General features: G+C 40.0%; 2 protein-coding genes across 2 annotated transcripts in view; both read right to left on the bottom strand.

Moving 5' to 3' along the window:
• The window catches only part of PCNX2 (pecanex 2), a 312,991-nt gene that overhangs the window by 132,272 nt on the left and 158,725 nt on the right, over positions 1 to 21,994 (bottom strand). The window contains exon 21 of the mRNA XM_007989814.3: positions 21,238 to 21,415. Within this exon, the coding sequence (XP_007988005.3) occupies positions 21,238 to 21,415 (178 nt within the window). The remainder of the gene's footprint in view (positions 1 to 21,237; positions 21,416 to 21,994) is intronic.
• On the bottom strand, positions 10,891 to 11,959 carry LOC119619671 (putative ribosomal protein eL39-like 5). Its single transcript, XM_037986031.2, has one exon. The coding sequence runs from the start codon at positions 11,472 to 11,474 to the stop codon at positions 11,217 to 11,219; it is 258 nt and encodes an 85-aa protein (XP_037841959.2). The 5' UTR covers positions 11,475 to 11,959; the 3' UTR covers positions 10,891 to 11,216.

Raw genomic sequence — 21,994 nt, forward strand, 5'->3', positions numbered from 1 at the left:
AATGGAATTTTTCCTATTGCTTCATGATTCTCATTTACATGTCAGATCTTCGTAATTGCCACTGTTTTTTCAGGTAAGACAGGTATTTATCCTCTCTTCCTCCCTGGATGTTTCAAATTTGTATAGTAACTATCTCAGTCTCATTCATAGCCTTTCTTCACCTAAGGTAGAAACACCATGGTTTGGACCATTCAAAGTACTTCCAAAACTGCTAGTTCAAGGAAAGAAAGAATGGGAAAATCTGTGACCTTGAAGATCTTGTCCTAAATATGAGCACCTGGTACAGAATTGAAATCTGCAGGTTCTAAATGTACATCCTATAAAACAATACGCCTACAGCCAGCACAGGAAGGTAGATGCCAGTGGTCAGCCTTGCAAGGAAAAGGCTTCCTTGGCTCTTCACCAGATTGAGTTCTCTATTCTGGAAGCATTTTAAGAAGGGCCTTTCAGAGGGCACTCCCAGGTGCTGAATGAGGAAGGTTTTCAAAATTCTTTCAGCAAGTGAGTCTAGAGTTGTCACCTGTCTTGAATTCCCTGAAGCCACTCAAGCAGCCTTTGCGCCTTAAGCACATCTTACTTCCCTGCTCCTTAGAAGATTCACCAGCTCTGGCTCTTCAGTTCTCTCTATTAATGAAGGCACATCACTGCCCGGAGGGACTGCAGCATTTAACCAGTGAGCAGGCTCCTTCAGCAGAGAATGATGCAAACTTTTTAAAACGATGGGCGTTCGTAAACACTTCTTTGATGTATTAGCAGGGATAAATGTGCCTGTGTACATCTTTGAACAATATAACTAACTTCACATATTTATTATAGTATATTTTGGCATGAGAATTAAGCAAAAATGAAGAAAAAAATCTTCAGTCTTGCATGCTAGGCTTGATGTCCCAAATAGGGAGAAAAAGTTGACTCTTACTTTGAAGTAAGAGGAGTTGCTAGCATGTATTTCAGCCCCTCCCATGAGATGAACGGCAGTAACTTACAGGGGCTGAGTTAAGGGAAATCATCCTCTTTCTGTGTGGGTGTTGTCCTAGGGAGCAGAAGACAAAAAAGTGGATGCGTTAGGCTGTAAATCTTTAACTAAGGGATGTGTAGGGTCTGTACAGGCACTTTCCTGCAATTACACAACACAACACTAAGAATGCAGCCACAGTCTGTTGTCACAATGCAGTGAGCTGGCCAGTTGGGTGACATCAGCTTGTCATCCCCAGGGTAGATTTACAGCTAGAAGCAGATTGTGGTTTATTCTTCTTGGTTTTGCAAGAGGGACTCTGATGACTAGACAGCACAGAGGAACAAACTCACAGTGCAGCCGCCAGCTCTACTGGCCCTGTGCTAACTCCCCACTGTGAACAGGACAGCAGGCAGCAGCTAGACAGCTGAACAAGATTTATAAGAAGCCAAGAAAATCAAAACATACACCTTGAGAAGCCAGAGAAGGAACTCTAAGTAATCCATATGCTTAGTCTAAAAGCCTTTCTTCTCCCCTTACTCCCTTCCCCCATCACTGTGAGTCAGCATGTCTCTAGAATAATAAAACGCCACCCAACCACTGCATCCAAGCTAAGAGTTTATTTCTCAAAAAAGAGTTTTCCATCTCAGAAGCTCTCAAATGAATTCAATCAATATGTGCTGAGGAATTATTATGAACCTGCAACATTGTTAGATGTTGCATAAGGTAAGAAAGAAAGAAATACACCAGTGGTCTCATCACTGAGGCATTTCCGGTCTTCCTGGGAACACACATGCACTAGAGGTGCGTTCTTTGTTTTCAGGCATAGTGCAAAGTTTGTGAAATTCTTTCCCTGAACCATCCTGGGTGGCAGCTGACAGTGAAAATGTATCCCTGAAAGCCCAGAAAATGTGTTTTGCCTATGCAGTGGTTGCATGGAACTTCTGGCAAACCAGTCTTTACTCCTGAGCCTGTGCAGACTCGAATAGCACTGAATTCAAGTCAGCCGCTGTAAGTGACTTAGGATATGTTAGTGAACAGTCACTGTAAAAGACCAATATTCAACATTCCAGAGTTTTATTTCATATCTACTCTGTGCCTGACTGTGTTCTGCAAATTGGGGTTCTATCAGCAACCAAAAGAGACAAAGATCTTTTGCTTCATGGAACTTAACATCATAGTGGGAGAGACAATAATATAACAATTATAAAGGATGTTGTAAGATGAAGATGGCTATGACAAAAAGGTAAAAAGTAATGTAAGTACATAAAAGGGTGAAAGGATTGGAAAGCTGGGGTGGACGGTGAAGTAGGGTAAAATTACAATATGAAACTGAGTGGGCAAGGCAAACCTGACTGAAAAGGTGAGATCTGAGCAAAGGCTCGAGAGAGGATCGAGTCTAGTGGATATCAAGGGAGGAGCATTTAAAGACAAAGGAAACAGAGCATGGAGTCTCCAGTGGCAGCACGTCTGGCATAGTGGAGGAACTGCCAGTCTACCTGGGTTGGGCATGAGGAAGAACAGAAGAGGAGGTCAGAGTAGGAACAGAGACCAGTTGGTGCTGGGCCAGCGTCACAGGTTAGACTTTTACTCTGTATGAAGTCATGAGTCATGACAGGGTTTTGGACAGAGAAGGTACAAAATCTGGCTTGTGATTTGAAAGAAAGACTTGAGAGACGTTTGGTTTTGGCTGTGGCATGTAAAGAGCTTGGAAGTTATTTTTACAAGAAGCAGCAGCTGGATAAACAGAAAACTGATGGCTCGTCTCGACCCATCAGATCACTGATATTGCAGCAGTCACTGCCACTCTGGACTATGGAGCGACAGGAGCATCCAGAAAGTCACAACGGAGATTAGCTTCTGTGGGGCAAAAGCTGCTGTGGCCATAAACTCCTAGGAACATTTAAATGATAATTTTCATGAAGTGCTGCAGGCTGAGGGTGGCCTAGCATGAGATTAAGAAACTCACGGGCACCATGGCCTTAGGGAAGGGCCTATACTTTCAAGGGTTTTACTTCCAGAAACCCCACTGGGTTCTCATGGTGAAGATCAAGAAACATCGCCTCACAGCTCTAGTAGGAGGTGGGAAAGATTAAACAACGCAAAACACACAGGCTCATCCTCCAAAGCACAGCACTGTGCAGGAGCCAATCCCACATGGGAGAAAGAACTTCCTTCCACACCAGTTTACTCCAGTTGATCTCACTGGAAAGAGGAAGGGAGGAAGAAACATAGTCATTGGGAGTCAGGGCTTCAAGGAAATACATTGAGACTACTACAACCAGGGAAGGAAGTAGAGGGCATTTAAAAAAAAAAAAGTTTGCCACTTTGGAAACATTTGTGAAGGTCACAGCCTGGAGACACAGGCCCAATTAAAAATAGATTTAATTGGAAGATAATAGAATGCTCCCCCTACCCCACACCTTACCAGCACACCAACAGGAACTCAATATAATAACACTAGATCACAGATAACAGCTACAAGACATAAACTGTTGCTGAGGAGAAGCTTTAAGGGAAACCAAAAGTCAAGATGAGACAAAAATAAGGACACTAGAAAAATCGGAAGCCTCTGAGACCCACAGCTAAAGCAACACTAAACATGGCCTAACTCTTAGAGTAACATAAATTCTCACACCAAATGCTTTCTTACCTCAGTTTTTGTTACCTGATACAACAGGTTCAACTTTCAACAAAAGATTAAGGGCATAGCAAAAGGCAAGAAAAACCATAGTTTAAAGAATTAAAGAGCCAGCAAGCCTCAGAACCACAGTCAAACATAATATAGATGTTAGAATTATCATACAGGAGATATAAGATAACTATGATTAGTATCTTGAGAGTTCTTGTGGAAAATGTAGTTCAAATAATCCATGGAAACAAGAAAGAAGATAAAGAAAAAACAAAGTGAAAACAGCAACAACAAAAAAGGCAAACATAAACACTACCACATCAATAATTATATTAAATGAAATGGTCTAAATATACTAAAGACAAATATTGGCAGAATGGAATAACAACCATAACTCAATTATATGCTGCCTATGTAATGATATGAACAGTTTGAAAGCAAAAGGATGAGAAAATATGTATTATGTGAATATCAACCAAAAACAGGATCAGTGACATCATTAGCAAATAAACCTCCGAGAAAGCAAAGAAATGACCAGAAAAGACATTATGTAATGATAAAAGGATCAATCCCCCAAGACCTACCAATCCTAAATGTGTATATAGCAAACAACAGAAATGCAAAATATGTGAAGCAGAAACTGATAGAACTGAAAGAAAAAACAGACAAATCACAACTATGATTGGAAATTTTAACACATCACTCTCAACAATTAATAGAATAATTAGACAGAAGAAAATAACAATACAGCAGAACTCAACAACATTATAATGCAACAGGATATGATCAACTTTTACTGAATAGTCCACCCAAGAACAGGAGAACGCAGAGTCTTTTTAAGTGTTCATGGACAGATACAAAGATAGACCATATACTAGGCTACACACACGCAAACACATAGACACCAAAATAAACAAAAAAACTCAACAAAATGAAAAGAAATGAAATCATACAGTGTACTCAGACCATAAAGAAATCAACCTAGAAATGAATAATATAAAGATAACACATATCCAAACCCTCGGAAAATGACACACTTCTAAATAATTCATGGATCAAAGAAGAAGTCTTAAGGGAAACAAGAAAAATACATTGAATTGAATGAAAATGAATGTATAACACTTCAAAATCTGTGGAGCACAGCTAAAGCAGTGCACAGAAGGAAATTTATAGCACTAAATGCATACATTAGAAAAGAAGAAAAGTCTCAAATTGATAACAATATCCCACCTCAAGAGCCTCCCCAAAAAAGAAGAGCAAAATAAATCCCAAGCAAGAGAAGAAAATAATAAAAAAAGCAGAAATCTATGAAATTATAAATAAGACAAAAATAAAATCAATGAAACAAAGAGTTAGCTCTTTGAAAAGATCAATAAAATTAAGAAATCCCTAGAAAGACTGACAAAGAAAAACACAAATTAATAATATCAGGAGTGAAATAGGAGGTATCGCTAAGGAATATGCAGATGTAGAAAGGGCAATAAGGGGATACTATGAACAACAACACATAGTACAACAGAACAATAGTAAATTTGTCAATTTAGAAGAAACAGATCATTTCCAAAACACGGCTATCAGAAAACCCAATATGGAATAGGTAATTTGAATATCCCTACAAGTATTACGGAAATTTAACTTATAAATTTAAAAACTCCCTCAAAATATTCTCCAGACCAGATGGCTTAATTGGAGAATTCTAACAAATGTTTAAAGAATTAATGCTAATTCCACAAAATCTCTCCAGAAAATAGGAGAGGAAGGGATACTACAATTCATTTTATGAAGTCAGTATTACCCTGATACCAAAACCAGACAAAGACAATACACACAAAAGAACACAACCCCCGGTCGGGAGCGATGGCTCACGCCTGTAATCCCAGCACTTTGGGAGGCTGAGGCGGGCAGATCACGAGGTCAGGAGATCCAGACCATCCTGGCTAACACGGTGAAACTCCGTCTGTACTAACAATACAAAAAATTAGCCGTACTCAGGAGACTGAGGCAGGAGAATGGCATGAACCCGGGAGGCGGAGCTTGCAGTGAGCCAAGATGGTGCCACTGGACTCCAGCCTGGGCGACAGAGCGAGACACTGTCCAAAAAAAAAAAAAAAAAAAAAAGACTACAACCCCATACACAAAAATATAGGTCAATATCTCTCCTGATATAGACCAAAATTTTTAACAAGATACTAACAAATAGCATTCATAAACATTTAAGAAGAATTATGGACCATAACCAAATGGGTTTTGTTTCAGGGATGCAAGGTTGGTTTAATTTTCAAAAATCAATCAATGTAATCCACGCTATTAACAGGATAAATAATAAAAATCACAGAGTTACATCATCCAATATAGGAAAAGCATTTGACAAAACGGAACTTTTGTTTATGTAAAACTGCTTAGAAAAATAGGAAGAGAAGGGGAACTTTCTCGACTGGATAAAGACCTACAAAAAAACTACAACTTACTCATACTTAACGGTGAAAGTTGTATGCCTTCTTTCTAATGTCCGGAAGAAGGTAGGGATCTACTCTCACCACTCTTATTTGACATAGTGCTGGAGGTGTTAGCTAGTGCAATTAAGACTGGAAAAGGAAGTAAAATGTAAACAGATCAGAAAGGAAGAAATAAAATGATCCTTACCTACAGATGGTATGGTTACCTACAGAGAAAATCCCAAGGCACGTACAAAAACAAAAAACAAACAAACAAACAAACAAAAACAACAACAAAAAAAACCCTCCCAAAACTAGTAAGTAAATTCAGGCTTACAAAAATCTATTGTATCTCTATATGCCAGCAATGAAAGCATACATTCTGAAATTGAACATACAATTCAATTCATAGCCACTCAAAAAAAGGATTATATAAGTTGTAAATCTAACAAAACTTGTGCAGAATTTATAAGCTAAAAGTTAAGAAACTCTAATGAAAGAAATCAAAAGATAAATAAATGGCTACTGTAGTTACAGATTGGAAGACTCAATGTAGAAAAGATGTCAATTCTCTCTAAACTGATATAGAAGTTTAAAGCAATTCCTATTAAAATCTCAGCAAGTATGTTTTTTTATAGATGCAGTAAAAATTAACCTAAAATTTATAGGAAAGGCAAAGGTAACTAGAACAGCAAAAACCATGTTGGGAAAAAATAAAGTGGGAAGAATCCATCTACCCAATTTCAACTCTTTCAGTACAACTAAAGTAATCAAGACTTCTTGGTATTGGTGGAGGAATAAATGGATGGGTCAATATAATAAAATATAGCTCTCAGAAATATACTCACACAAACATGAGCAACTGATTTTGACCAAGGTGCAAAAGCAATTAGAGAAAGGAAAGACAGTCATTTCAACAAATAGTGCTGGAATAATTAGATATAAATAGGCAAAAAAGTTAAAAGCAAACAACCCTTTACCTAAGTATCATAACTTACACTAGCTCAATAAAGATCACAGACTTAAGTATAAAATGAAAAGTATAAAACTTTTAGGAAAAAAAGGCCGGGCGTGGTGGCTCACACCTGTAATTTTGGGAGGGCAAGGCAGGCGGATCACAAAGTCAGGAGATCAAGACCATCCTGGCTAACATGGTGAAATCCCGTCTCTACTAAAAATTAAAAAAAAAAAAAATATATTAGCCTGGCGTGGTGGCAGGCACCTGTAGTCCCAGCTACTCGGGAGGCTGAGGCAGGAGAATGGCGTGAACTCGGGAGGCGGAGCTTGTAGTGAGCAGAGATCCTGCCACTGCACTCCAGCCTGGGTGACAGAGTGAGACTCTTGTCTCAAAAAACAAAAAACAAAAAAAATGGTTTAGGAAAAAAAATAAAAATAAAAACAGGAGAAAATCTTGGGGTCTAGAACCAGGCAAAGAGATTTTTGTACTTCACACAAAATTATGATGAATAAAAGAAATTATTGATAAATTAGACTTCACTGAAATTAAAACTTTTTGTGCTGTGAAAGACCCTATAAAGAAAAGGAAAAGACAAGCTACAGAGTGGGAGAAAATATTTGCAGATGACATATCCAACAAGGGAATCAAATCTAGAGTATATAGGGCTGGGCACAGTGGCTCATGCCTGTAATCCCAGCACTTTGGGAGGCTGAGGCAGGCAGATCACCTGAGGTCAGGAGTTTGAGACCAGCCTGGCCAACATAGTAAAACCCTGTCTCTACTAAAACTACAAAAATTAGCCAGGCATGGTGGCATGCGCCTGTAGTCCCAGTTACTCAGGAGGCTGAGGCAGGAGAATCTCTTGAACCCAGGAAGCAGAGGTTGCAGTGAGCCAAGATCATTGCCACTGCACTCCAGCCTGGGAGACAGAGTGAGACTCCATTTCAAAAAAAAAAAAAAAAAAAAAGAAAGAAAGAAAGAAAAAGAAAAAAGAAAAAAAATAGAGTATATAAAGAATTCTCAAGATTAAACAGTAAAAACCCAAACAATCCAATCTAGATCATAAAAAAACTCTATGAAGTCAGTTTACAGAAGAATATATACAAATGGAGAATAAGCACCTAAACAATATTCCATATCACTAACCTTTATGAAAATGTAAATTAAAACCACAATGAGATATAACTATACATCCATCAGAGTGGTTAAAATAAAATAGTGAGAATATAAAATGTTGACAAGGATGCAGAGAAAATGAATCACTCATGCATTCCTGGTGGAAATATAAAATGGTATAGCCACTCTGGCATTTTCCTTAAAAATTTAGCATGGAACTACCTACGACAATGAAAAGTAATGAATTACTGATTTCCACAACAACCTCGATGAATAATATTGTGTGAAAAAATCTTAGAAAAGTGAGTGAAAAAGACAATCCCCAAAAGTTATATATTGTATGATTCCACTTACGTAACATTCTTGAAACATCAAAAGTATAGCTACAAACATGACAGATATTAATTTAACTATATCAACAACCAATTTAAATGTGAACGGTCTAAATACACAAATTAAGAAACAAAGTGTTAGAGTAGATTTAAAAACAACAACAACAAAATTTTTTTTAAAAAAGAGCCAACTACTAACTATAAGTTTGGTACAAAGAAACTAAACAAAAAGATTCAGACCAAAGTGTCTGGGAACTAATAAGTCAGCATAGAAAGGCTGCCCTATACGAAGTCAATAAACAAAAGTCAACTGCTTTCTTATATGCTAGCAAGGAACAACTGGAGTTTAAAATTTAAAAAGAAATACACCCTCCACAATAGCACCAAATAAGACAAAATATGTGTGTGTAAATATAATAAAATACGTGCAGTATCTATATACAAAAACCTACAGAAATCTGAAGAAAGAAACCAAAGACTATCTAAATAAATGGAATAATATTTCATGTTCACAGACTGGAAGATTGAATATTGTTAAAACGTTGATTCTTTACAACTTGATCTACAGATCCAGCATAAACCCATTCAAAATCCTAACAAGATATTTTGCAGATCTAGAGAACTGATTCTAAAATTTGTATGAAAGGCAAAATAACAATAAACAAACATAGAATAGCCAACACAATACTGAAGAAGAAAAACAAAGTTGAAAAAATCACACTATTTCAAAGCTCACTATAAAATGATAGTTATCAAGACAACATGGTACTAGCAAAATAGAAACACATATTAATTGAGCAAAACAACTCAAGAAATAGACCCATTCAAATATGGTCAAGTAATTGTTGTTAAAGGCATAAAAGAAAGGCAATTCTATGGAGCAGAAGGTTCTAGAACCAATCCCCCACAGATACCAACGGGTGACTGTACATGCGTATTGGAATTGAACAATTAACAAAACAAATGACAAATGGTAGAAGCTAAGTTTCTCACTATTGGAATGGAAAGTTACAGTAAACAAGGGGAAAAGGCTAGAATGATCCATGTAGTAATGGATTAGATTTGAAAACATCAATTTGAACTCATGTTTAGTTTAATGCCGATATAGGTGGTTACAGACATACAAACATATTTCTAGACATGTGTATATACGGATATATTTCCTTGCTCTTTCAGCTGAGAATGCCTAGATGCAATGACACCCCAGTATCAATAAGTACATCTAGTACTCAGATCAATACTGTTCTCCAATAAAATAGAACAGGGCTTCCTGGAGAAATGGCTTATTCTAGGACTGGGACGGGAAGTATGTGAGGATGAACCTAGATCATCCTGTAGTGACAGAAAGTTAGAAAGTACACAAAATACACACACACACACACACACACAGAGAGGGAGGGAGGGAGGGAAGGAGGGAGAAAGAGAGAGAGAGAGAGAGAGAGAGAGAAGTAGGATTATATCACAGAAGCTGCCAACTGAAGAGCTCCAAGTAGCCAAAGTTTAAAAAATTTGGGAGACAAGATAAATATTAGATTATAACCCAAGTATAAAATAAATATCTGAGCCCATACTGATATGAATGAATGAATTTGTCTCTTTAGACAAATCTCCCGTGCAGAAGAATTCAAATAATTTAGGTACTTTCCCCCAAAGGAAGTGAAATATAACTTCCCATTCCTTCAATGTGGGCTGTGCATAGTGGCTTTCTTCCAAAGAATATAGGATGGAAAAGAGGACAAAAGGGTAAATTGCAGTGGAAAACGTTTATGAACAATACTTAAGCCAGTTAATCATGCTTAACATTAATGGTAATATGATGATTCATGTTAATATTATAAATTTGTTTTGCTTTTTTGAGACGTAGTTTCGCTTTTGTTGCCCAGGCTGGAGTACAATGGCACCATCTTGGCTCACTGCAACCTCTGCCTCCTGGGTTCAGGTGATTCTCCTGCCTCTGCTTCCCAAGTAGCTGGGATTACAGGAGGCTGCCACCATGCCTGGCTAATTTTTTGTATTTAGTAGAGACGGGTTTTACCATGTTGGTCAGACCGGTCTCGAACTCCTGACCTCAGGTGATCCACCCACCTCAGCCTCCCAAAGTGCTGGGATTACAGGCATGCACTACTGTGCCTGGCCATAAATCTTTGATATAATGTGATGAGAATGATACTTGAGCTACATAGTTTTCCTCCCCAAAACACATAACCCTAATATAAATATGAGGAAAGGATCAGACAAATCCCAGTCGAGGGACAGTCTATAAAATACCTGATCAGTACTCCTCAAAACTGTCAAGTCATCACAAACATAGAAAACATGAGAAACTATCACAGCCAAGAGGAGCCTAAGGAAGCAGGATAACTCAATGTATTCTGAATGGGACCCTCCAACATGGAAAGGACATGAGACAAAACTCAGGATGTCTGAATAAAGTATGAACTTTAATGGTAACACACTATTTGGGCTCATTAATTGTGACAGATGTACCATACAAATATAAGATATCAGTAACAGGGAAACAGGGTGTGGGGTGTATGGGAATTCTCCATACTATCTTCATGTCTTTTCTGTAAATCTAGAATTAGTCCTATATATATACATATATATATTTTTTAAATGAAAGGCCTCACATATTTATTACTGAACCCAGTCAACCAACGCATTCATAATAGATTCAGAGAGGAAAACACGTCGAACTCTCCAGATAGTGGTGACATTTTCAGTGTGATACGGTAATGTGATCGGGACCTTCAGACAGCACAAATATATGTGCCATCTCATGTGCAATTCCTTATAGACCCAGCTTGGTTCTTCTCCAATGTCTCCTTTTGGAGTTGTGCCTGATTTTATCTCCAGTTTTCATCTGAATCCACTGGGGAATGGGACGATTTTGCTTTTGTTTCTTGGCCAGGAATTGCTTAATCTTGAAAGTCTTGTGAGAAGACATGGCGAGAAGCGGAGGCAAGAACACACCACGATGGCGGAGAAAGGAAAAGAGGGGCCAAAATATATTAAAAAAAAAAATATCTGACCGGGCACGGTGGCTCATGCCTGTAATCCCAACACTTTTGGAGGCCGAGGTGGGCGGATCACAAAGTCAGGAGTTCAAGACGAGCCCAGCTACCATGGTGAAACCCCCATCTCTACTAAAAAAAATACAAAAATTAGCTGGGCGTAGTGGTGGGTGCCTGTAATCCCAACTACTCGAGAGGCTGAGGCAGGAGAATCACTTGAAGCCGGGAGGCAGAGGTTGCAGTGAGCCAAGATTGTGCCATTGCACTCCAGCCTGGGTGACACGAGCAAGACTCTGTCTCAAAAAAAAAAAATCTTCTTGTAATATGAATGCAAATGAAAGACAGTTGTGTCTATCACAACTAAGTGGAATGCTTAATGCTTAATGATGAAGGTAAGTCTCTAGAGACAATGCTGTGGACCTAGATATGAATGAGAAGAGATTTGGGAAGAAAGAAAATGTGGACTACTTTCAGACTGTTTCACAAAAAACCTTTAACATCTCAATTCAAGTAGAATAAAAAACAGAAATGGAAATTGAACACCCTAGAAAATGTATCATGGGCATAGTTCACTGAAAAAGACCATATAGTCATTTTGTAGATTCCCACTCAAAGGGAAGTCCTCACCCTCCATCAGAATACTGGTCATGGAAGTTAATGTGTAAGTTTTTAAGTTATTATAATAAAGACAAATATAGAGGTATCATTTATTATTTCTTGCTTAATTTTTTTCAATTAACCAACCAACCACCTGCCAGGTTTAGTTGAATATAAAGTTTCTACTGTACTGGTCCTTCTTCTCTTCATTCTCATTCTCGTTTTCTCTCTCATTATTTCTTTGTTATCCATACTTTCAAATGACAACCAAGCGGCTGGTATGTAATCCAGACAAATTTTCCATAGAAAGCTGTAGACAATTTAAGTTTTATCAGAGTAAATGTACTTTCTTAAGGATAGTATGCCATAGGGTATGAAGAACACTAGGCCTTATGGATTGAAGTTATTATGAGGGTTAGTCTTATCCAACAGAGAGCAAACTGTGAAATGACCTTACTGAAAATTCCAGGATTATGAAAAAGATCAATAAATCTGACAAGTCCATTCTTCAGCACAGCGAGGGAAAGCGAGCTAAAAATAAACTGAAAATGGAGCATGAATCAAAACTATCTCACCAAAAACATAATGTAGGGATGCTATGACCACCATCTTATTTCAGGATAATGAGAATTAGTCCACATACTGACCCTGTGAAGGAGATGGGTACAGATGTTATCATCCAGAAACTTGGAGGAAGCAGAGGGAAACACACTAAGATTAATGGCACCAGAGGAAATAACATTTGTTGTTCACGGTTTTCCTGGCTAGGAATGCCTAAGGACTCAGTTTTGGTACTAAAAGTGTTAATGCTTGCATTTTAAATGTAGAGATGGCGTCATTACGTCATTAAGTGCACATTGCAGACTAGTCTTTGCATCACACATATTTAGCATGCTTATTCCTGCAAGGGCAATGGACTAAATCCTTCACAGGTAACAAAAACATCATGTTTAACACCATTCACCTCTTCTGGACCAATAAAGAATCAACAGCCCTAAAGTGGTTGTGACTATCGAGTTTTCCGTGAAAGACAGACTCACTGAACAACATATAACAAAGTTCCCAAACACCCACATTTAAATACACTGACCTGTGATCAATGAACATACTTGGTCATTTACAAATAGGTATTGAGACCTTGCCCTACTAAGGGCACTAAAGAAAGCACAGAGGATACAAAGAAGGAAGAACGGAGTACCTGACCTTGAAGAACTCACTCTAACAGGACTACTGTGCTGTCAACCTTACCAGTGGCTTCTCTGTTGCTAAATCTAGTAGTGGCATTTCAGTGTTGAGCTTTGATTTCTGAAGGCTCTGGCATTGCTGAACTATTCCTTCTTTCTTAAAACTGTTTTCTTTCTTGCTTTCTATTATACTGTACTTAATTTTGTCTCATGGGTCATTTCTCAATCTTTTGTTACATCCTTTTTTCTCTACCTGTTTCTTAAATGCTGGTCATCCCTGTTGGTAGCAATATGTGTTTTGGAACGATTCTCTACTGAGACCCTTTCAAGAGCTTGACCCAGCAAGTCCAATCCCAGCAGTCTATGCTTCTAAAACACTCACAGGCACCAGTATGTTAAACATGACCTTCTGTGGAGTCCAATGCAGTGGCCACCTGCCACTTCCATCTGCTTCCCTTGACTTCCAGTCCCTGTGGTTTGGTTGAAATTCCAGGGGTGGGCAGGCAGTCCAGGACTCATCAGCTAGGGAACCCATAACCCTCCTGCCATTGTACCTAGTTCAAGAATGAACATGTGACACAAAATGTCGATGAGACTTCTCCCCCACTCCAAGACTTTGGCTGAAACTACCAAGAAAGATACTCTTTCTTTTGGGTGAGGATTATTAGTCATAAGAATGCTATAAATGTAGAACTGCTAGTGACCATAATTACCACCACGCAGAGACAGCAAGTCTAACTATAAAGTCAACAGATGGGAGAGAAGGAGAAATAAAAACAGAACTTCAATGCCATCATTAATGCCTTTGGGTCATTCAATAAGTTATGTAAACTGTTAAATTCTCTTTTGTCGGCTGGGCACAGTGGCTCACGCCTGTAATCCCAGCACTTTGGGAGGCTGAGATAGGCAGATCACCTGAGGTCAGGAGTTCAAGACCAGCCTGGCCAACACGGTGAAACCCTGTCTGTACTAAAAATACAAAAATTAGCCAGGTGTGGTGGCAGGCACCTGTAATCCCAGCTACCCAGGAGGCTGACACAGGAGAATCGCTGGAAGTTGGAAGGCAGAGGTTGTAGTGAGCCAAGATCACGCCACTGCACTCTAGCTTGGGTGACAGAGCAAGACTCCATCTTAAAAAAAAATCCTTTTCCCAAAAATGTCTTTCTCTTTTTATTATTCCCTAATCTAGTTAATGACACCCCCTTTCATCTAGTCACTGAAGTATGCTGAGAGCTCTCCCAGAGGCGGCTTTCACCCGCAGTGCACTCTCTCCCGAATCTATCTGGTCACTAAACACAATCAACTCTCTCTCAAATGCTTCCTGAATTTGTTCCCTTCTTCCCCTCACTTCTGCCACCTCAGTTCAAGTCCTCATGAGTTGCTTGGATGACTGCAATAATTTCCTATTCAGTTCCAAGACTCCATGCCTTCTCATCATTTATTCAATTCCACAAAGGGATATTTCCAAAATGCAATTCTGATCTGTTTTTCCTCTGCTTAACAGCCATCAGCCGAAGTAGGAATGAAGTCCACACTCTGTAGCATGGCATGCTGGGTCCTTCGAGATCCATCTCACAGACACCTCTGGGTTCATCTCTTACTTTCCCAACCATCCACTCCCCTTTCCAGGTTTTCACACTTCCCAAATATCTCGTGGTTTCTGGAATGTGCCAACTCCTCTCTTGCTTCTGTGCCTTTACACATGCAACTTCCTCTGCGTAACTCACTCCTCCCTGCCTTCTTTGCCTGACTTACTGATTCTTCCTCAAAGCTTAAGGTGAGCATTGTTTTTGGTTCTCTCAGAGTGGGCACTGGCGCTCATGAAACTCTACCGCTATCACCTCCCTTATCATCCTTTCTTGTAATTATCTCTTTACTTGTCTGCCTCTTTTTTCAAACTCTCCAAGCAGGGAAGGCAGTATCACAAAATACAGATTCAAAGCCAGACTGCCTGGCTTTGAATCCTGCCCTACCATTGTATAGCTAGGAGACTTTCTGGCAATTCACTTAATTTCTGTGCCTCAGTTTTCTCACCTGTCAAATGAGGCGTATCCACCCACAAAGCTGTTGTGAAGATTACATATGTTATTATGCACAAAGTGTCCAGAACAGTTCCTGGCCCACAGAAAATACCAAACAAAGATTTGGCATCATTTGTATTACTAATAATCTTTGTATAATACCTAGTGCAGTGCCTGACAGGCACCCAGTAAGTGCTCAATGAATGAACAATTGCTTTTTTGAATTAAGTATTTTGAACAAGTACTTCTGTATAAGTATGTACTTTTTTAAAAAAAGTGGCTCAATTTTAATCCAAGACTTCCTACCTGTACTCACAAAATAAGGAAAATGCCATTTAGAAACTTCAATTTCAAATAACTTGAACCCCCAGTGTGGCTGTCCATGAGAAAGCCACACATCACGGTTCTGGTGTGATCATTCATACAGCTTTATCATAAATACAACCTCATGCATTCATTTTGATCTCCTAAGTGGCAAAAGTGTTATGTCCCACGTTGAACTAATGGCCTGTAGAATTTTATGTTTAACGTATTCTGGAAATGCTGGCAGAATGATCCTATGGCAGGATTTTCTCAAGTGCTGCTTCTACATCCTGTAACAACCCAAAGTTTCCACAATTTTAAAAACAATGTTTTTGTTTGTTTGTTTGTTTGTGTTTGAGATGGAGCTGTGCTCTGTTGCCCAGGCTGGAGTGCAATGGGACTATCTCGGCTCATTGCAACCTCCTCCTCTGGGGTGCAAGTGATTCTCCTGCCTTAGCCTCCCAAGTAGCTGGATTACAGGCATGTGACACCACGCCCACCTAATTTTTGGATTTTCAGTAGAGACAGGGTTTCACCATGTTGATCAGTCTGGTCTCAAACTCCTGACCTCAGGTAATCCACCCACCTCGGCCTCCCAAAGTGCTGGGATTACAGGCGTGAGCCACTGCGCCCAGCCAACAACGGTTTTTAAGAACTTTTTCAGGGCCAGTGGGAGGTCATGAAAGAGTATTTGTCATCTTTGCTCCTGTAACAATCAATATTCCTTGCAACCAAATATCCTCATCTGCACGTTTTACTGTACCCTAAAGACCAAGACAACCAGAAATGTCACCAATGAATAACAAAAGTTCTTAAAAGAAAGGAATGACTGAAGAAGTAAGATAAAGAGAGGGACTGGATGGAGGAAATGAAGGAGCGAGGAAGAAGGATGTGTGGTTGGAGGGTCACACATCTCAGGAAGGGTATGCTGGGATCCTTCTTTCTCACTGCCCTCCTACCCTCCCCAACTGCCCCCTGCCCCCAACACACACCCACCCACCCACATATCCACACACATGCAAGCCCAGAGCGCCATTCAGTAGGAAGTGTCCCACCCACCATCTCAATACACAGGCTGCACTTAACTTATCTGGTGGGTTCCGGCCTTGGAACTCAATATTTCCACCCCCAAACGTTTTTTTTTTTTTTTTGTAAGATGGAATCTTGCCTTGTCGCCCAGGCTGGAGTGCAGTGGTGCGATCTTGGCTCTCTGCAAGCTCCGCCTCCCGGGTTCCTGCTATTCTCCTGCCTCAGCCTCCCGAGTAGCTGGGACTACAGGCACCCGCCACCATGCTCAGCTAATTTTTTGTATTTTTAGTAGAGACAGGATTTCACCGTGTTAGCCAGGATAGTCTCGATCTCCTGATATCGTGATCTGTCCATCTTGGCCTCCCAAAGTGCTGGGATTACAGGAGGGAGCCACTGCGCCCGGCCCTGCCACCCCCCACCCCCTTTTTTTTTTTTTTTTTTTTTTTAACCAGGTCTGGCAGACTTAAAGAGACTAGGCAATAGTCATTCTCCAGACCTCAGGAGGATTGGGGGATTTGGGGGCTTAGGGAGGTAGAGAATATCATGCGGGCAGGGCCTGGGCCCTTTGGAAGCCATCTGTTTCCTTCCTTGGCCTCCTGGCGCTTTGATCTCAACCTCTCACTAATCACTTCTCTCCTCCCTTTCTACCCATAAAGCCCGAAGGATTAGAGGCAACCAACTCAAAATAATACTGTGTCCTATATTTGGGCAGCTCCTTTCTTCTGAGGAAACTGAGTGCCCATCCAAATGTGTCTTCAAGAACCTCACAGCCCTTCTGTGAGGGGGGCTGCAGGCTAATAATAATTCTCTATTTAGTGAAGCAGGAGCAAGGCTGAGGGGAGGGCTGGGGGACATCTGCAGTGGTCAGATGACAGGACCTGTCATAAGCAGGACTTCCATGAGTCTAGTGGACAAGCAACATTTCACATTTTGCAAGTAATCGTCCCAGAGAGCAGTATTGCCTGTAAGCACAACAGTGGAGGCTTCTAGAAAGCCCCTAGGAAATACATTCAAAGAGACTTTTTTTTTTTTTTGAAAAAAATATATTAAAATGAACAGAACGAAAAGGAGCTATCAATTAGGACCTTCAGGCAGAATCTTTATAGGGGACCTTAACTGTGAACTTCTTGATATAATCATCTTCTGTCACTAATATCCACTGGTTTTTTTCCAGGAAAAGCACAAACACTCTCTTTCTTTCACTATCTTCTTTTTCATCGGAGAATAAGATCTTGCTTCTCATTCCAGAAAACTCATTGCCACCAGCTCTCTGAAGATGAAGAGTGATCAGGCATTAGCGGGAGGTGAGATTGGCCAGGACTCAGAATCCCCAACTTTCTGACTTGCCGCCTACTTTCCTAGCTTTTGTCTCACTAATTTTTCTTTTCTTTCTTTGACACTTAGCCATTATCCCAGTCTAAGGGTAGACTATTCAAATACTATGTGCTAATGCTCCCTCAATTAGAGAAAATAAGAAAGCTGCAACTCTGGTTCTATCTGAAATTATTCATATGCTAACTGGTGCTTCAAAAAGATGATGGCCAAGTGAGTCAAACGCCTGCACAACTAAGTTTTCGTGCATTTCGCTTTAGATCATGTTTTTTGTTTGTTTGTTTGTTTTGAGACAGAGTCTCACTCTGTTGCCCAGGCTGGAGTGCAGTGGTGGGATCTCAGCTCACTGCAACACCTCAGCCTCCCGAGTAGCTGGGATTACAGGCACCCGCCACCACATCCAGCTGAATTTTTTTTCTATTTTTAGTAGAGATGAGGTTTCACCATGTTGGTCAGGCTGGTCTTGAACTCTGGACCTCAGGTAATCCACCCTCCTCGGCCTCCCAAAGTACTGGGATTACAGGCATGAGCCACCGTGCCCAGCCTAGATCATGTCCTTATCAGGTTCCACCCTCCCCATTCTGCACAGGATGTCACTAAGTGTCTGCACTGACTAGAAGGATGACTGACAGCCATGCTCACTCCCTTTCTTTGTCCCTTGAAAGCCGCTTTGGGTGAGATACCCACTTCAAGCCACATATTTTGTCAGTGGACTGCTGTCGGTGCAGAATGCTGTCAGGATGGGGAAAGATGGCCTGTGCTCCCATAAAGGAAAGCCACTCTTCTTACTACAGACATGGAATTATTTAGAAGCCAGGCTCTAGGACTCTTACAGAAAGAAACCTCACTCCTCTTCTGTTCACCTGGAGCCACTCAGGAATACAAGATGATATGAAACTGACAGTTTAGTGTGGGAAAGGGGCCACGTTCCTTCACACACACAGTGTGTCACTTCTCTTTTTCTACTTACGTACAGCTTTAAAAACACAACCTTCTATTGGAGAGTATGTTCTACTTAACTTTTTTCAGTTATATTGATAAATCCTCCTATTTATATTGATAAATAGCTCCTTTCATTCTGTTCATTTTAATATATACATTTTTAAAAAGGCATTATTTTCCATTTTACAGGAAACTGAGGTTCAGAAAGGAATATAAACATCATTGTGTCAAAATGTAAATAATGCCTGAGTCAGGATTGAACTCCTTCTGGCACATTTTACATCTTTTTTTGTTGTTGTTGTTTTTTGTTTTTTTGAGACAGGGTTTCATTCCTGTCACCCAGGCTGGAGTGCAGTGGTGCGATCTTGGCTCACTGCAACCTCCACCTCCTGGGTTCAAGCCATTCCCCTGCCTCAGCCTCCTGAGTAGCTGAGACAACAGGCACATGCCACCACTCTTGGCTAATTTTTGTACTTTTGGTAGAGACTGGGTTTCGCCATGTTGCCCAGGCTGCTCTTGAACTCCTGAGCTCAAGCAATCTGCCCATCTCAGCCTCCCAAAGTGCTGGAATTACAGGCGTGAGCCATTGCGCCAGGCCACATTTTACATCTGATGATAAACTCTTACTCCTGCAAGCAGTGAAATAATTTCTAGTAACTTCACAAATAGTTTAAAGATTATAGGATATAATGCTACATTTATTATGTGAGATAACAGAATTTGATACATAAGGAAGGAAAATCGCTTATGGAAGTCTGTGATTTGAAGAGTAAGAAAAATGGGATAAGTTAATCAGAACAAAACAGAACTCAGCAAACAGGAAACAAATGTTTGACCAAGGCCAGGGTCTACAATAAAATACAGAAATTGGGGCAGGCTGCAGAAGTAATAGTGAGAAACCAACGGAAGATGACACAAGAGGGATGTAGGTGACTGAAAATTAGTGCCCAGTTGGAGTTATAAGAGGAAATTGGGGGCCAGGTGCAGTGGCTCCTGCTTGTAATCCCAACACTTTGGGAGGCCGAGGTAGGAGAATCACTTGAGGCCAGGGGTTGGAGACAAGTTTAGGCAACATAGTAAGACCCTATCTTTACAAAAAGTCTTTAAAACAATTAGCCAGGCGTGGTGGTGCATGCCTGTGGTCCTAATTACTCAGGAGGATGGGGCAGGAGGATCACTTGAGCCCAGAAGTTGGAGGCTGCAGTGAGCAACAATTGTACCACTGCACTCCAGCCTGTGAGTGGCACTGTGTTTGTGAAGGAGTGAGACTCTTTCTCTAAATAAAAAACGAAGAAATTCACGTGAATGATGGGGTGGTGGCAATTACTTATGAGGCATCTTTAGTATGATACAAGAGTTTTTTATTTTTGTTACCTAAGAGAATCCAAGAGAAAGGCAGTAGAAGGAAAAGGTAAGTAATAGAAATAAAATAAAGATGAACAGAACTGATTGAGGTGAAAAAATTTTAAAAATTTAAAATTTAGAAAACCTTACAATTAAAAAGATTATTAACTAAAAGGGGAAAGGTGTTGCTGAAGTCAGTCTCCACAAGAAACCCCATGGCTGCTGTATTCACCTGGGGTTGTGAGTGTGAACACCACGCGAAAGAGGTTGTATCATCACTGAGTTTATTTACCAAGAGTTGTTCCAAACTTATTTCTGTTTCTGCTTACAAACCTAGGTTTCGTTACAGTGATCAGGCTAGATATGGTCAGGGAGAACCCCCAAGTATCCAGAGGATTTTATTTCTCTCCCATTAACTAAACATTACATATGAGTCCCATATATTTGCCTGAATTATAAGTAGGATTCCTCATTGCCCATGTATAAATTTGCTCAGAAGATGAAATCTTGACTTCAGACAAGCTAAGCATGTTGGAAATACTCCAAGAGACCCTGCTCTTGTGTACCAGTTCTTTAAATTTACTTCAAGAGGCAAAAAGAAAAGAGAAGAGAAAAGGAAGGAAAGCAGGAAGGCAGGAAGGTGAGAAGGCAGGCAGGCAGGAAGGAAGGAAGGAAAGAAAGGAGGGAGAAAGGAAGGGAGGGAGGGAGAGACCAGAGAACTTGGTTGCTAATCTTTCATTCATAGCATTTTAAGATCTAGGGAAGTTTTATAATGAGATTGTTAACAGAGAAGAAGGTAATAAAATTTCGAGTCACACTAATGGCTAATTCATTTTAATTAGTGATTTTTAGCAAATAACGTGGCATACTTACATTCCATGGGCAATTTTCCCCAAATGGCAGCCAGAGTTTAACATACATGTATAATTCAATTTCATATCCTCCCATAATTTTTTAATAAAGAATAAGTTTTAAACTCTTAAATCATTTGATGAGAACAGCTCCCCCTAAAATGCTAAAATGAAGAAAACGGCTAATTCACTTGCCTTGCTAAATAAAATGGACACCATGAAGAAATCCAGTAAGAAGCTCTCTGAAATATCTTTGTAGTCAAAGTGGAAAAAGATGACAGTGAAGCTCAAGTTAATAAACTGGTAAACTGGGTTGCAAAATGAAGTCCGCAACAGTTTCATGCCAGCAATGATCATCAGAAAAATGTCCCAGCTGTTGGAAACAAAAGAAAAGATGCAATCAATGACAGCATGCACACTGCTAGGTGAGTTTCGTTCGCTCACGTTTCTCCAGAATTGATGGTGCATTACGCACTTTACAGGCACAAAAAGTCAATCTAGGGGGCTCCGTTATTGTCTGCATTTGATAAACTGAGCATCAAGGAATTTGAGAAACTTGTCTAAGGTCTCAAAGGGGCAGAACATAAACAGAAATTCAGTCCTGAGTGACTCTCAAGCACATTGTCTGCCATTACAACAGACGTTTTCTTTCCATCACATGCTTTTCAAAGTCCCTCATGTTCTTCAGCAAGGGCACAGAGCTCCTGCTGAGCTTGTCTGAATTCACTACTGCAGTGATGATGGACATTTCCCAGAAAGCCTCGTGCCAAATGAGAAAACAGGCAACATGCTGCCCCTGCTAGAGTCAGCTCAGTGTATGCCTCTTCATGAGAAAAGAATCCAACTGGAACAGTGACATAACAACAGATAGGAAATTCCGAATAGAGAAAATAATCCAGTATCTTCATAAAGTCTTTTCTATTTCTACATATTAACTTCTAATGTTTCTCAG

The sequence above is a fragment of the Chlorocebus sabaeus genome, chromosome 25, assembly GCF_047675955.1.
Source record: "Chlorocebus sabaeus isolate Y175 chromosome 25, mChlSab1.0.hap1, whole genome shotgun sequence".
Classification (NCBI taxonomy): Eukaryota; Metazoa; Chordata; class Mammalia; order Primates; family Cercopithecidae; genus Chlorocebus; species Chlorocebus sabaeus.

What these genes read in the sequence shown, in the direction of transcription:
- LOC119619671 (XM_037986031.2), bottom strand. Translation starts at nt 11,474, where the DNA reads ATGAGCCACCGTGCCCGGTCAGATATTTTTTTTTTTAATATATTTTGG.